The 17,157-nt window shown below is 42.5% G+C and overlaps 1 protein-coding gene across 5 annotated transcripts in view; it reads left to right on the top strand.

The window, feature by feature from the left end:
- The window catches only part of SDK2 (sidekick cell adhesion molecule 2), a 487,588-nt gene that overhangs the window by 458,390 nt on the left and 12,041 nt on the right, over window positions 1-17,157 (top strand). For 3 of the 5 annotated variants that reach the window (XM_060252313.1, XM_060252311.1, XM_060252315.1), the window contains 8 exons: window positions 1,823-2,009; window positions 6,604-6,741; window positions 8,287-8,448; window positions 10,177-10,302; window positions 12,897-13,061; window positions 13,197-13,337; window positions 16,600-16,738; window positions 16,849-16,996. In XM_060252313.1, coding sequence (XP_060108296.1) covers window positions 1,823-2,009; window positions 6,604-6,741; window positions 8,287-8,448; window positions 10,177-10,302; window positions 12,897-13,061; window positions 13,197-13,337; window positions 16,600-16,738; window positions 16,849-16,996 — 1,206 coding nt within the window. The remainder of the gene's footprint in view (window positions 1-1,822; window positions 2,010-6,603; window positions 6,742-8,286; window positions 8,449-10,176; window positions 10,303-12,896; window positions 13,062-13,196; window positions 13,338-16,599; window positions 16,739-16,848; window positions 16,997-17,157) is intronic. The other 2 variants (XM_060252314.1, XM_060252312.1) reach the window with 1 other exon arrangement.

Genomic DNA, 17,157 nt, shown 5'->3' with positions numbered 1-17,157 from the left:
TCCATTTGTTCAAGATCAATGAACCCTTGTTTGAACTGAACTTTTAGCAAAAGAGGAAGAGCATTTTGCATCAGAGACCATTCATAGAACTTGTTCATAGAAGCCATGCCTAAAACTACAACCCTATTCCCATAATAAAAATGTCCTCTTGAACAGTTCCATTTTATATGTACTGTTAGATGATAGAAGTTTTGGAACCTTTGAGACCTCACCAAGCAAACCATTCAATTAGGTGAGATTTATAACAGAAAACAGAGTTTGTTCAGTTCTGGGCAGCTGTTGTGGGCTTTGCTCAGCTCAGCAAAGAACCTTGTAGGTAATAAACAGCACCTTGAAATGAACCCAGAAATTAATAAGTAACCAATGGAGGGACTACAGAACAGGTATAATATGCATGTGCTGCCTAGTTCCAGATATTAATCTCACTGCAGCATTCTGTATCAGCTGCAGTCCAAACTAGATTTTGAAACGCAGTCTATGCAGTTTAAAAGTAATATGCCAGTATATAACAGAATTAGCCGTAATATATTTGGGGATAAGGTTATCACCATCGTTCATCACTCAGAAAAGCTCAAGTATATGCTGACATAAGGTACCAAACTGCAGGGGGGTCTGGAGATCTTCTGGAATTACAACTGATCTCCAGACTGCATTGTTCAGTTCCCCAGGAGAAAACAGCTGCTCTGGAAGGTGGAATCTATGGCATTATACTCCATCGAGGTCTCTCCCTGCCTGTCCCAGGCTCCACTCCCAAATCTCCAGGAATTTTCTAACACAAAGTTGGCAACCCTATGCTGGCCTTTGGAATCTGAGAGGGCACACAGAGTCTTGAAGGAAAAGCAAGAGATAAGTTGTACTTGCTGTGTCATTCTTTGCATATTTAGAAAATGCAGAGTCATTGTAATGGGATCATGGAGCAGAAGGGAACATGGACTATCCCTAATTTCTTGCATATAAGAACATGAAGCTTCTCTAAACTGGGCCAGACAATGGTCAGGTGGAATACGGAACACAGGAGGAAAAGAAAGAAAAGTCTCACCAATATTTCAAACTTGGTTTTCCATAGGCGGATCCAAATGGTGCCTTTCAATTAGAGCTGCAAGCTTGAAGCAGTAGGTTAATCAATGAGTATGGCACATGAACTGTATCTTAAAAATGTATTAGCTATGCAAAAATACAAAATGTGCAAGATAATGTTACAGATTCATATACTACCGTACCATCAAAAAACAATTATAAGCCTTAATACAAATATCACCATTTTGTTGTTAATACTCAACAAATAACTTCCAGCTCTTAGTAAACCTCACAACATATTTTTCAAGAGGAACTGAAAACAAAGAACTTACGTAAGCGATTAAACATGGTTATTGTTTATTGTGCTTCAACTGTCTTCTACTTCCTTGGTTTCAAAAAAGGGAACTTTTATTCAACTAATGCTACTATCGAAGTTAAGTTAAATTTAAACCATGGCTCAGATAATCAGATGAAAGATGGAACAAATGAAATGTTTAACTGGTTGATTAAGCAGGTCCAGTTTATTAGCTTATCAGGACTGTTCACATTACTTCTGTCTGCTTAAGAGTTACCAGCAGCACTGCAAGTCAGGATGTTGAAGGATCCAGATATAAGACTCGCATATTGGGAGAAGTGTCATATATAGACAGTAACTCTAGAAAAACTTGACTCTCAGGTTTGGAAAGTATTAATCTGAAAAACAATGATCTCTCCCTGCTACATTTTGGAGGGAAAGATCATCACATCATATCATGCACCCCTCTTTGCTTTTTCCTCACCATTTCCCATTTCCCCACCCCCATAGATCTATTTTTGGGAGGCTCAGCGGCAGAATGAAACTGAACGGGTGAAAACGCTCTTCCTGCCAGAGAATGGAGTCAAACTCAAGAATCTAACTGGCTACACAGCCTACTTGGTCAGCGTCCTGGCCTTCAACGCAGCAGGCGATGGGCCCCGAAGCACTCCCATCAAGGGCAGGACCCAACAAGCAGGTGGGTTACATGAGAAGAGATGTCTCAGCTACTTGGGCTTTCATTAGAAATGGGTTGGGCTCAGTTCTCCATTCTTTGAAGGGATAATCAAGTAGGAGGAACTGTGAAATCATGAAGGATCATGCCTTATTACCAGGAATGTTCAGTTACTGTCGTCCTATTGTTGCTATGCTACTTTAAAGCTTGTCCCATATCACAGCTTCAACAAAAACAGCAAAAGGAATGTAAAAATTATCCATTTCTGCCTTTAAAATGTGAGTCACTATTTCATTACAGAAAAGGCAGGGGGTGCAACTTTTAAAAAAATAAATAAGATGTAATAAATAAGACAATCCGCTTGAAAATCACAAGGTACCAAAACAACCAGTCCCAAAACAACATGCTCATGGATTGCACCCTGAATTCTGGTTTCTCATTAATACTCAAAGGTGAGACAGTGTAATCTACACATCTTGGTACAAGCAGCAAATCTATAAAGCTAGGGGTGCTTGTAGGGCATCTCCTGACAATAGCAGTCTGTATATCATTCCTTCCCTCAGTGCAGTGCCTCCTCTTCCTCCCCCTCTTAATTTTTCATTTTCAGCCCATAACACCTCCATGCACCTCTTTTCTAGTTTGCCCCATAATCCCATGTCCTCTGTGCTTTAGCCCCAGGCCCCTGACTATTCGACTGAGCAGAACCTGACTACTGAGCTGAATTCAGCTGCTGGAGGTTGTACGCTAACCAAGGAAGTTCCCAGCCAGCAATTGAGCACAGTTATTAAACCAGTGGTCTGGAGCTGCATCTGATGCCTGACAAAAGACACATGTGTCTCTGTAGTCTGAAGCCCAGTACGGGCTCCTCTGCTCCTTCTTCAACAGGCATTTCCTTTGTTCCCTTGCATCACCTGCTCGCTTCCTCTTCCTTCCAACTATGCACTTCACAATGTCCTCAAATTACACATTTAGAGATCACAAAGGAAATGAATAGAGGCTTATAGGCCATATCCACAGCTGGTGGGGTTGGCTGGTGGAACCTTATTTAAACCAAAGGCTGTGATGAAGAGCTGGACTTGCATTTTTAGCTCCCGTGGGCAGAGAGGAAGCAGACTCTGTAAAAGACTCTGTCTTGCTGGCTTCTCTCTCCTTGGATCCTTGGCGTTGTTCTTGGCACAGCATGAAGGAATAGGAGAAGAACGACAGCAATGGTTTTGCCCAAAGCATGTTAGGATATTTTCTCCGATTTCCCCTCTTTGCAGGCCCCCTGCTCAGTTCTAAAACTGCAACTCCAAAATATTCAAGTCACTGATTCGGAATGTACTCAGTACAAGAAAAAAACAAACAGGCATTCTGCCTAGTGCCTTGACACAATAGTCTTTCTGTTCATTCTTGATGCTTTGGTGAGAAAAAACTCAGGAGAGTTCAAGATGTTGACCATTGGTGAGCTTGAAAAGGACTGCAGTAGCCATCACTCACAGTGCAACTGTAACAGTTTGTTATTTTAGCAATCTTACAGGCCTAATGAGTTGCACTTTCACCAAAAGAGGTATAGCTAGCTCCGATGATCAGCTGATGCAGTAGTTCTTCAAGTGACGAATGTACAGCTTAATAAAGTTGTTTCCTTGGAGGTAGCCCAAGACTAGCTGACGGGCATTTCACACATAGTTTAGGGTTTTTTGTGATACTTACAGGTACATTGTGATAAATGTGGTTGTGTTGACTAGCCTCCAGGACTTTCCTTAGGAAAGACTGAGGTGTGCGCACATTTAACTTTTCCTGATGCAAATATTTATATAATAAGCCTGTTTGGAAAACTGTGTACCCCATAATGTCAATTTCTTGGAAAACTGAGATAGATCCAGGTGGGCAGCCGTGTTGGTCTGAAGCAATAGAACACAGTAGGAGTCCAGTAGCACCTTTAAGACCAACAAAGTTTTATTCAGAATGTAAGCTTTCGTATGCATGCATACTTCCTCAGACAATGGAATGGGGTACAGTGAGCAGAGCTACTTATAGCTGGTGGGCAGTGGTTTAGCTTTTATACTTCCAATCAAGAGAAGAAAAACTATAGACTAAAAGAAATAGCTCTATGTTCATCTTTAAAGTGAGAAAGAAAAGGTGGAAGGCACAATTATAGCCATATCCAAAAGGCACAACAAGTCACCAAAAGTCAACAAGTCACCAAAAGTGTGATTTTTTAAAAAACTTCATCATTTCCTGTCTGATTTTCTGACTTTTGTGGTGTCTGGCTTGGGCTTAGTTTTTTAGTCTGGCATCACAGTAAGGTTCTTGTAAATTTTACAAAAATGTCACAGGCTTGCTAAGGGTAACTGTTTCCCAAGACAAAGCAAACATGTGAAGCATCTTTGAAGGGCACTAGTTGTCAAGGAAACTAGCAGCAGAGCATGAGGTCAGAGAAGGAGAAAAGAATAGCCCCAGCATCTCATCTCCACCTGCATAGATTTACCAAACAATAGGCATGCAAAGGAGTCCCATTTCCATCCCTTTTAATTGCCACATGTTGGAATTATTCAGCCTCAAGACATTTTACAGTTCCAAGCACTGTTTTGAACTAAATTAGACATCTGAATTCATCTTTGATTCTTTCTTTTTTAAAGGATCTGTGTTTGCCCTTGCTTTATATGTGTGATATTTATATTAAATCTATATGTGCACTGGGAGAGATTTGCCAGAATCACACTGTAGCTGGAACTGGCCTTGGAGTAGAACTCCAGCCAGCGTGGCCTAGTGGTTAGAGTGCCAGTGTAGCAGCTAGGAGGTCCAGGTTCAAAGTCCCATTCCTCCAAGCAAGCTGTCTGAGTGGCCTTGAGCTAGTCTCTTTCTCTCAGCTCAATCTATGGATTGTTACAAGATAAAATATCAAGGGATGGGAGCAATGAGTAGTAATGTAGAGGTTGTATGATTTGTGACATTTGAATTTTGGTGTTTTCTAAAGGCTCGTTAGATCCTCAGTAGTGTGATTTAGCTATGAAAAGCAGTGAAAGAGGGAATTCAGTCAGAACTGATTGCATGATATGGAGGAAGGAAGAAGAATTTTTTTGCCCCATGTTGTTTTCCCACTTGGTGGTGCCCTTCCCCCTTCCACTCAGCTACTGTTATCATCAGTGAAGGAAAATATTGGTCTTCTTGCCACAACAGGGCTAAAAAGCAGCTGGGTAAACATTTCAACCTGAGGAAATGGTGTGGAGACAGTTACATTACATGACTGAGGATGCCATCACATATCTCCCAACATCACATATAGTTTAGGATTTACCTCCCTAAAGGATCACTCCATCTTTCTGCACTTTTCATTTCACATCCTTTTTTATTTTTTAGCCACCAGCTCTCACAATGTTCCCCAGTTCTGCAGCCTACATCAGCTTCCATTCTTACCTCCTCTTGTCATTGCAGTCCCTTAATCATCTTTTCCACTTTCCCTTCCCGCCCCAGCCTGCAGTTTCCCCAGTATTCCACATTTGGCTCTTCAAGGCCTTCTATAGGTCAGGCCATTCATCAGCTCAGCAATGCAGGCTGTTCCTGCATTTGATCCACCACATTGAGGGCAGCAAGAAGACAGTGAAGGACAGGTCAGCTAGCCAAAGCAGGACAAACTGAGTACATCTCTCCCTTCTCCTTTTTTCAACCAAGAAAAACTAGGAGATGTTTTGCTGTAATGTTTCCCTCTCCTACTTCTTCAGACTTGAGATTGTCAAATTAATTGATGATGAAGGATCAGCACCTTCACGTCTCTAGGACTCTCAAAGGAGCAACATTACTTATTCATTTTTTCTAACACATTAAAAAATTTACTGTCATTATTATCATTGATTCCATGTACAGTGCTGCATGTTTGCAAAGTCCTGGTATGTAGCCTGAACTCCCCAGTTTGCCAAGGTAACAGGCAAGGGAGGAGGTGAAACTTCAGGGGAAGATCCATAGGAAGCTGGGAGGAATGCTTCCCATACTTGTTGATTCTCCCTTAGAAGTGCCTTCAAGAGCCATTTTTCTCAAGCCAGTCTGATTTCAGTACTCATATGGAGGAGATCCAAAATTGCAGTGGGGAGTCATTTGCAGGAGAAGATCAAGAGGGAGGGAAAGGATTAAGATCCCTCTCTTGTTTGCTGTTTCTCCCAGGCAAATATTCCTCCAGTTCTCTCAATATTGTAAGGAAAACACTGGGCTAAGATTCAGGTTTCCTGCAACTGGCCCAAATATTCTTATATAGATTGCACTTGCTCAGGACCATTCTCAGTGAGCAGGGAATTTGTTCTCTTGTGTCCCTTTATCCCAGAGTACCACACTAGGGTTTTAAGCCTTTGACCCATGTGGTCCCCCTTTCTTTTGCTCTCACAGCTGCTCTTGCGCCAGATACCTGCACCACCCATCCATTCATTTCCCTATGGTATGATAATGCAATCTTGTTTTCCTCATTGAGTATGCAAAGTGTCAATGGTATTCAAGGACTGACAGAAATTTCTTCAATGGGTTGCTGTCTTTCCTCCTGGAGATTAATGACCGACAGCTATGCTGCTATTCATTCAAAGGCTTTGGTATTAATGGGAAAATGTAACATCTGTCCCTGCATCTAACTCCTTTGTTTCTCTACTCACAGCCCCAAGCTCTCCAGGCTTCATCAAATTCAGTGAACTCACCACCACCTCTGTGAATGTGTCTTGGGATTCCCCTCTCTTCCCCAATGGAATCCTTGAGGGCTACCGGCTTATCTATGAACCCTGCATGCCTGTGGATGGTGAGGGACTTTGAAGCACTTTGTGAAAGGATGAACTGGTGAAGCAGACAATGCTAATTAAGCTCAGTGGCCAGTCTATCTAATCTGGAGTGGGGGGCACCTTCAATCAAGGCCCTCTGACCTACAGTTCTTATTTTCTAGTCCCAGATGTATAGGCCGGCTGTAGTTCTCAATAGTAATGTAAAAGATTTCTGCCCATGCTCAGGTACACTTTATAATTCTTACTTCTCACACTGGAAATGTTGAAAATAAGTACCAGATAACAGGCTTTGTAAGGAAATAGGCACTGCTTATTCAATACTGAGAAATTTAACAATAACATTCAGCCATAGGAAAGGTGCCACTGGCTCTTCAAGGCCTTCTATTCTGCTGGTTTGTTCTGCTGCTTCAGACCAAAACAGCTACTCACCTGAATCTCTACTCAACTGCAGTGGTTCCTCTTATTGCAAAAATGGGCTAGTTCTGGTGTGAATTTTTTTCTCCACTGCAAGAAATCACTATTTTTTTCAATATCAAACAATTAGGGGAAAAAATAGGTTCCAGGCTGAAATAGCTATATTGACATGCCATGTGAAAGAGGCCACATGCCATTACTACAGTGCAGTCCTAAGCAGAGATACACTCTTCCAAGCTCATTTACTTCAGTGTTCTTAGAAGGCCATTACTTGCCTAGGACAGGGGTGGCCAAACTATGGCTCAGGAGCCACATGTGTTTCTTTCATACATATTTGTGGCTCTTGAAGCCCCCACTTCCCCATTGGCTGGCTTGGGGAAGGCATTTGTTGGTGGTTTGGAAAATGCATTTAAAGTTAAAGTTGCTTTCTTTCCATCTCTCCCTCCATCTTCCTTCCTTCCTTCCTTCCTTCCTTCCTTCCTTCCTTCCTTCCTTCCTTCCTTCCTTCCTTCCTTCCTTCCTTCCTTCCTTCCTTCCTTCCTTCCTTCCTTCCTTCCTTCCATCTGTCTTGTGGCTCTCAAGCATCTGACACTCATGTCTTGCGGCTATCTAACATCTGATGTTTATTCTATGTGGTTCTAAGTTAAGCAAGTCTGGCCACCCCTGGTCTAGGATGACATGACTAGTTTTAGAATTGGAGTTTTATAATTTATAATATGGAGCAGAGGTCCATCCATGGTTATTAGCCATAAGGTATAGATGGAACCCTATGTCTGCAGCAGTGATGCAAGTGCTGGGGGGGGCAACAGTGGGAGGGCTTCTGGCGTTTGGATCTGTTGGTGGACCTCCTAATGGCACCTGGGGTTATTTTTGGCCACAATGTGACACAGACTGTTGGACTGGATGGGCCATTGGCCTGATCCAACATGGCTCCTCTTATGTTCTTATAACAGATCTCTGATTCAGAATCAGCACCATCTGTTCCTGGTTTGAAAAGAAACAAAAGAGGCTTTAAACTACAAGCTCAGTCTAAAGAGTGCTGCATTTTGAAGTAGTGTAGCAAGACAGTTACCACTGAAATCTCCTGGACAGAAATGAAAGGTGGTGGGATCATGTGTCTAAAATCTAAGTCTCTCTTCTCTGCCTTCCAGGGGTCAGCAAGATTGTTACCGTAGATGTAAAGGGGAACAACCCTCTTTGGTTGAAAGTCAAAGACCTGGCAGAAGGGGTCACTTACCGGTTCCGGATCAGAGCCAAGACCTTCACCTATGGGCCAGAAGTAGAAGCCAACATTACCACAGGACCAGGAGAAGGTACAAATCCTGGGAAGGGAGCCCTCTTTAGCTGCCATTTCACACTCTTGTATAAATGTTGCATAGATGTTGTAAAATCATGTTCACAGATTGTCTAGACAACAGCTGGCACTATGGCTTCTTTTCTGCTCTGAAGTTATGAGAAGAATAAATGTGCCAACTGCTCTGGATGTTTTTACAGGCAACTCTGTTTTGAACTATTTCATCTCCACTGATCCTGCTATTTTTTTTTTCCTGCACTGATTCTGCTATTTATTTATTTTTTCTGCTATTTGGATTAACAGGGATCGCCACAAAGGTTGCCCCAGTCACCTTGTGACATTTCCCCATGCTTCACTTGTATAAAAAGAGATTCAAATCTATGTGAAAGCATCACCCTCTGATTGAGAGGCCTTTCTCTTGGTCCGCAGTGCATGGGAATTCTCCATAGCTCCCCACCAGTAAACAAAATGTACTTTGTACCTATTCAAAGGCATTTCCTCTAGTTATCCTTTCATATATTCCAGTGTTGAACCCTCTCTTTGAAAACAAATCCAGTCACACACTGAGACTTGTCAGTCAAGGTAAATTAGCTAAGTCAGTACTTGAAAAAGACCCTCTGGAACCACCTTAAACATACTTTTCTTTCATTATGGGTGTTAAGTGCTATCAGATTGCTTCTGACTCATAGCAACCCTATAGCAAAACATCCTATTGTTAACAGCCATTCTCCGGTCATGCAAACGGAAGGCTGTGGGTTCCTTGATTAAATCAAACCTTGAGCAAACCTCCCCTGCTTCATGAATTGGTTCTTCCCTCTCTCCTTTCTGCTGGCCGCAGCTCCCTGATGCCAGGAGAATGGAAGTTGAGGGGGAGGTCTTCCAAAAGCCATTTAAAGGGAACAAGTAGGCGCTGTGCAGGAATGAAGTGGCAAATTCATGATTTCTGAGTGAATTCATTGCTTGGGCTCCACTCCTGCATGACACCTGCTTGCAAAACCCATATAAAGGGCACCACATGGGAGTGGAGTCCAAGCAGCAAATTCATCCAGAAGTGGCAATTTCACCTGGCTTTAAATGGCTTTTGCAAGCTGCACTGCTGCCATTGCAGCAGCACAACTCACAAGTGAACTGAGAAGGCACTTGCTGAGTTCTGTCATGGCAGTGGCATGCTTGCAAAAATGTGGCCGGCACCAGTGTCTGTCTACATGAACCGCATGGGAGGTTGGTGAAAGCTCCTGCAGGTGGGACAGCACAAACCGAAGAATTCAATTCATAATTAGGTTCCTGCCCATCCCTACTCCCAGGTTTCTCCCTTTCCCAAGGCTTGAGGATGTTACTGGCTCCACCTGGTTGCCAAACTATATTATTAGGCCTACAGTAGGCAGCCCCACTCTGCCTATTGCAGGGATAGATGCTACATGTTATCGCCTGGTTGGTGCAGCTGTCAGTTGTGTCAAGTAAGTTGATTCTACATTGCTGGACAGCTCCCCCTCCCAGAATGCCATACTAATGGAAGCTTTAGAAGACAAACACATGGTTGTTTCTGTAAAAAAAAAAAAACCCTATAAAACTAGTCTTGGGGGAATGCTGGTTTCTAAGTAGTATTAGTAGTGCATTCTCCCTAGGGCTGATACTAGAAATATAGCACCTCAGATGTGACCTTTGAAGAACTTAAGAATTTATTTGCTTATTATTTGCTCCACAGAATGTTACCTTTTTAAATAACGGGTCTTGGCTTGATTCACAGGTGCTCCAGGTCCCCCAGGTGAGCCCTTTATCTCCAGGTATGGCTCAGCCATCACCATCCACTGGTCTAGTGGCGATCCAGGCAAAGGACCTATCACCAGATATGTTATTGAGGCACGGCCTTCTGGTATGTATGGTGATCTTGGTCCATGATTCCTGTTGACATGGAAACCACAATTGTTGACAATACTAACGTTAGGAGATGAAGAAGAAAGTGGGAGAGCAGAAAAACAGTGCCTGCAATGACAAATGCAGTTTGACATAACATGAAACTGTGGTTTAATCAATGTAACTGTGGTTATGCTGATTATCTGAATGTGGACTATCACACTTACTATGGATGCTGTGGACAGTCTCCTCAGTGGATGATACTTGGAGCTCACAGGAACCTTTAATTATCTGAGTATTGCATTTTTCATGGCACTCTAGCAGTTCTTCTGTAACATGTTAGTGAACTCTGGCTAACTGAATAGTTTGGAAGTTAATGGATTTGAGGTTCCATGTTTCCTAATCTCACTGTCATGGACTGGAAGTAATGGTGATCCAGACTCTAAGAACACACACCAACAATACCAACCTGATTTGAATTCATCTCCCTGATTTGTATCAGGTTCTATATATATGCTACACTGTTTAGAATGATATATTACAACCCAGCTTCTCCAACACACTAAGATTGCCTGAATCTGGTGCATGTAATATCTCACAGCCTTCAAGTCTTCTGTAGGGACTGACTTTGTGGGATAGTTTCCATCCCCAAGAGGATGCTCTGACTCATGAAACACTCTGTACCTCCCACCCCTACCAGTTAGAAGGTGACAGATCTGGGGGAGAGCACTGTTCCACTGCAGGGAATGATTGATGAACTCACAGACCAAGAGCAAGGCAGACGCGGGGGGGGGGGGGGGGGGGAATAAATCACTTGAGTGCTTTGAAATGGCCTCTTACTTGGTTTTTAATGGTGCTGCTTTGAGTGACAGCCTCTAGGAGACCGTAGGGCAGACCAGATGGCGTGGCAAAGGGGCTGTTAATTGCCTCTGAGGCTCGTGCACCTTAACCTGAAACAATGTGTGCTGAAAGACCCAGACCATTACCCAAGGAGCAATTTCCCACATGTCTCAAAATGCAGATTTTGAGCCTTCCTTGTACTACTTTATTGCATGTGTGTATGTCGTTATGCAGGACAGAAAACAAAGAAAACCCCAATCAAATATAGATACAGAGCAGGCTTTATGCAATAGAAAAATGGGAGCAGACATATACAGGAGGTTCTTTTTAACATATTACGAAATTAAGCACAGAGTTTATATATTATATAGCCTTGTTCTCTGCCTTTTATTTCCCAAAATATTCCTGCCTGAAAATTTAAGTCCTACATCTCTGGACTCATTTTCTGTCTCTCTCTCTCTTGTATTTATGTGTGCATGTGTGTGTGTGGACCTGGAAGTCATGGTGACCTCTGGAGAATGACCCCTACTGGGGGCCTGGAGGATGTTCAGGGAGGTGGCTGAATAAAGCTTGTCCCCACCTCCCAACTCCTGGTACTCCAAGGAGGTCTCCCATCTAAGTACTTGTCAGAGTCAACCCTGCAGTTTTTGAGATCTGATGAGATCTGGCTTGCTTGGGCTATCCAGGTCAGGGCCCTCGTTATCTCTTTCTATAGTGCTTCTAAAAATTCTGAGTGCTTCGCAAATATGACCATTTTATATTTTTAGTATTTATTCTGCACCGTGAGTTGGCAATGAAGCTGCAGCTGGTAGAGTAAAGAGGGAGCTCAGTAGTTTGCCATGAAAGAGAAGGGCAAAATGGAGTGGCAGAGGACTGGGAGGAGGTTCCAGGAGGTAGGAAAAATAAGGGGCAGGGAGCACAGAGGCAACCATGGGGTCTGCTTATGGAGGATGGACTTTCAGTCATTCATAAATAAACCTAAATAAAACTTAAATAAAAACATGTGCAAAATGAAGTATGCCTTTTGGCACCTCATATGTTAGTCCTGGTATGAGGGTACAAGCACAAAAACATCAGAGGCTGTTGACAGCAACTCTGTTTTTATTTGCAACAAAAGTCCGAAAAGTATTATCGGCTAAGCTGATGAAAATGTGATTACCTCCAGTGGAATGAGACAGATCTTTCCTTCAGAACCCAGGCTGGTCCCAAACCCATGTGATGATCCACAAGCACAATTATCTGCCGCTCTCTATAGGGTGACCTCAGCAAGGCAGCTTTGCCTGTCCTCTGGAAATAGGGATAGTCTGAGTTTGCTGTGTCACGAAGATGCAGAACTGAAATTCTTTTCTGGAATATATGTACACAGTGTACAGTTTTAAAAATTGACATTTTTATTTCCATTTATATTTATTTTATTTATGGGATTTCTATCCCTCTCATCCTGCCAAGGCAGGCTCATGTAGGACATTGGCCCATCCCTTAACTTTAGTTTCTTTACCTAATTTAACATTTGTATGCACACATGAAGTGGTTGCAGATATATTTTACATGTATTTCTTGAGCTTTATTTGACCAAGATTGGCACCAATATTTAAAAAATGAAAGATCATGGGTATAGCCATTGTACTAAATCAGGCAAGAATCTGACCTTCATTATTCTATGTTTTTTTAGTAAGTAAATACATGTACATAGCCTTATTCAGTGAATAGATGCATACATAAATGTACATAAGTGTATTTCCTATTTTGACTGCACTGTTTTTTCTCTTCCAGATGAGGGGCTCTGGGACATTCTTATAAAGGACATCCCCAAGGAAGTGACTTCATATACCTTCAGCATGGATATTTTAAAGCAAGGTGTCAACTACGACTTCCGTGTTATCGCTGTCAATGACTATGGCTATGGAACACCCAGCACTCCCTCCCCATCAGTCTCAGGTAACAGTGTAATAGGTTATGTGTGTTCATCTCCCACCCACTGAACTGGAGCCATGGAAGCACTGTATGTCAGCCATAAGTTACTGTGGCAGGGAAAGGATTTTTGACTGCTCTATGCTGGTTGATGTTTTGCAGCTCAAAAAGCAAACCCTTTCTATGAGGAATGGTGGTTCCTGGTTGTCATTGCTTTGGTGGGACTCATCTTCATCCTCCTGCTAGTCTTTGTCCTTATCATCCGTGGGCAAAGCAAGAAGTATGCCAAGAAGTCAGACTCAGGTGAGTGCCAGTTTGATCCCAAGAAAGCCCCAATAGGAGGACTATATATATATATATATATATATATCTGGGTGTGATTTCATAGCTCTGAATACTCAAATGGCAGAGAGACTTGAAGAGAGGCTTCCAAGCAGTGAGGATTGGATTCTAACTTTGTTCTTGAGGAGCACAGTTTGAGCCAATGGCAGATGATTCAGTAACTTCCAGTCACCCACAGCCTTTACATCTATTTCTTCTCACTCTCTTAGCTCTAACCAATGTCACTTCTCTGCCTGAAACCTCCTGACTCCAAACCTCTTTCCCGCTCATTAGATCACATTTTCTTCTTGGAAGTTATGTTCTTCCATGCCCTAGTCTCCACCACCCAGGCTGTCCTCTCTTTACACTGCAGAGATTGTTAAGGATACCTGGATGCTAATCATCCATTCTTCACACTATCAGTGGACTAGGTCTCAGTTCTCTCTGATGGACATACATGGTGAAAGTGAGGGAAAACACCTGTGCATAATTGATACTAGAGGGAGCAGATATCCATAATGATTTGTAGCTACTGATTGCCCAGTTATCCATGAATTTGTCCACTTCCCTTTTAAAGCCTTCCAAGCTGATGGCCATAACTGCACTGGGTTCCACAAATTAACTCTGAGCTGTGTAAAGAAATACTTCCTTTGGTCCATCCTGAATTTCCTACCTTTCAGCTTCAGTGGCTGACCCCAGGTTCTAGTATTGTGGGAGAGAGAGAAGAGTTTCTCTGTCCACTCTCTCCGCACCATTCATGATTTTATAAACCTCTTTCATGTCTCCCCTTGCTTGCCTTTTTCTTGGCTAACCAGCCCTGAACGTTTTAACCAGTTCTCAAAGGGCAGCTGCTTTAATCCCCTGATCATTTTGATTGCTCTTTTCTGTATCTTTTCAACTTCTACAATAACCCTTTTCAAATATGAATATATCATTTTGTTTTTGTTGTGAGGGGGATCACAAATGCAAGAAAAAACTGTGAATGCCTTTTGCATCCTGGGAGTTGTCCTTTGAAGTTCTGCATTGTAGGATATTAGGGAGCAAAGTTAATGGGTATTTTGATGTCACTCCAAGCTGACAATTGAACACATGGCTTCATGTCCTAGTATCGCCAGAGGCAGCCACAAAACCAGAAAGGTCACTGGGGCAAGGGAATGTGGCTATGTTTGCTTTACTCTAATTGTGAGGAAAATCAAGACATTCCCCTTAGACAAATGCACTCAATGGAGGAGGGTGGGAGTGGAACATGTTATTTTTGGAAAGAAGGACTCAAAATGTTTATCCTCAGATTGGAGGACTGTTTCATACAGAACATTTTCCTTGCAGGGGCTTACAGAGCTGTTAGAAAAGAAACATATACCATCATATGTATAGATGTTTCCAAGCACAATACATGCAGCAATTACAGTTTTCACACATGATAGTGTGCATAATAATGGTGGTGGGAGTGTTATTTTGAATTTCTCACTGCTCTTGTTCTGAACTGAAAGCCTTCATTTTAATTTCAATTCTGCCTTGAGAAAAAAAAGTATCATGGACTCAATTGCTGCATCATCTTTTGTTTTCTTGCAGTGAACTTTTCCTATACAGTATCTGCATTTCTCAACAGTATCTGTGTCAATAAATCAGCTTTACATATTATATGTATATCACGTGAATAAATAACATACATTGAATGTATAAAATTCAATGTATAAAATTCAATACTATAAATACTGAATATAAGATCTACAAAAACCTATCACAAAAGAGAACCGCAAACTGCTGACAAAAACATAAAAAATAAAATGGGGAACATTCACTCCTTCATAATTTTCCCACCCTTGACATCCATGCACAATCATGTAAGAAAGATATCATGTGGCACGGCCCAGAGGAGGGGAATGAATGCCAGCAGCTAGAGCAGAAGGACGCTCATTCTGTGAAGATCATGCAACTTATTAGATATAACTTGCCAGATGGACAAATAAGATTTCTGGTTTTAAAAGACAGAGTTATTGACTTTTGATCAGGAGACAGGACGTGGATGAGCTAGATTCAAATACTGACTTTCTAGTTTTCATTCCCAATATCTGAGGTCATAATCACGTTAACTGTTATTTCCATTTCACAAGGTCTAATTGTGCTTTAATTGCTGTGGGATTCTCATTGAGAGGGACAAAGTTCAATCACTGAAATTATGTGTGCCTTTACCAGAATTGAAGTGCTAAATAAACTCCTGGAGATAAACAGTGTATAAATGGCAAAGGAATAAGGTACCCAGTAACTTTCACAAGAACAGATGAAGGGAAAGCCATGGCCTCTGTGCCCTGTCTGTTGGGTCCCCAGGGCACCTGGCTGGCTACTATGTGAAACAGGGTGCTGGACGAGATGAACCACTAGTCTGATCCAGTGGGTTCTTCTTATGTTCTTAATAAGACTTCCTTCCTTTGTTGCTCTGCATTAGGGTTGCCAGACCCCCCAGTCAGGGTGGGGGTTCCCCTGATTTTCAAGTCTTCAGTCCCCCACCAGCCAGTTGACTGGCAAGGGAACCCCCGCCCCTGAACATCCTCCTCATGCAGCAACATCCAACGCAAGCACACTTCATCACACCAAGGACATTGTGCAGCAACGCACTAGCATTTTGGGTTAAAACTTTATGGTTACTGTGGAGTTTTGCCCCAAATGCTAGAGCATCAGCAATGTCACCCCACTCCCAAAAAGCTGCCTCCCACTGCCTGTCAGCAGAGTAAGTCCACCTGGCAACCCTATTCTGTGTATAGCCTCAGAAGGCTGTCTGTGCTGCTTTCAAGATGGATTCCAGGTCCTGTTTGTCTCATAGGAATATTTCTCTTAATTCTATTGTTTTATGGCCCCGTTCTGTCTTTAAACCCCTAAGACCCTCTTCCGGCTAGCCTATACCTAGCCTATATTTAGCTAGGATGACAACTTGAGGTAACTGGCCAGCCATCTGTTTACAGGAAACTGAATTACTCCGTTTTTAATGTTTTAACTGTTTAAATATTTAACTGTTTTATACTTGAAATTGTTTAATTTTATGTTTGATTAACTGTTGGAAGCCGCCCTGAGCCATTCGTGGGAAGGGCGGGATATAAATCCCAAATAAATAAATAAATAAAAATAAATAAAGATGGCCCTATCTGATACAAGCAGGAAACAAATGTTGAGGTTTATTCTCTTTGGTAAGAGATTTAGCAGCTGCCTTGCCTCCTTGAGTAATACTTGCTCCCCTGTCTTTTTTCAGGAAGCAACTCCAAATCAAATGCACTTGGCCATGGAGAGATGGTCAGCCTGGATGAGAGCAGCTTTCCTGCTCTGGAGTTAAATAACAGGCGCCTGTCAGTGAAGAATTCCTTCTGCCGGAAGAATGGTATCTACACAAGGTATTGGAGGCTGCTCAAGCAGCAGGTGAAGGGAAGAGAGTGGGATCCACTTTAATTGGTAGGCGTGTTCTCCCACACCTAATGCTTTCACTTTCTGAATAAAATCTCAGCTCTTTCATGTCTCTTCTAAGGTCCCCACCACGGCCAAGCCCCGGATCGCTACACTATTCAGATGAGGATGTCACCAAGTATAATGACCTCATCCCAGCTGAGAGCAGCAGCCTCACTGAGAAGCCCTCAGAAATCTCTGACTCACAGGTGAGCCATACTGGAGGCTGTGCGCTGAGGCGTTTCCGTAAAACTAGAGCAGAAAGTACTAGGAATACCACAGGATTTTGAACCAGGTAGTATATTGGATGAGGGGGTGAGGCACACCAGCATGGACTATCAGGATCACAAGTGTTTTGTCTTGGGTTCTG

Source organism: Heteronotia binoei, chromosome 13 (assembly GCF_032191835.1).
Source record: "Heteronotia binoei isolate CCM8104 ecotype False Entrance Well chromosome 13, APGP_CSIRO_Hbin_v1, whole genome shotgun sequence".
Classification (NCBI taxonomy): Eukaryota; Metazoa; Chordata; class Lepidosauria; order Squamata; family Gekkonidae; genus Heteronotia; species Heteronotia binoei.
Note: the sequence above shows the minus strand (reverse complement) of the source record. Positions and strands in the feature narration are given on the sequence as shown.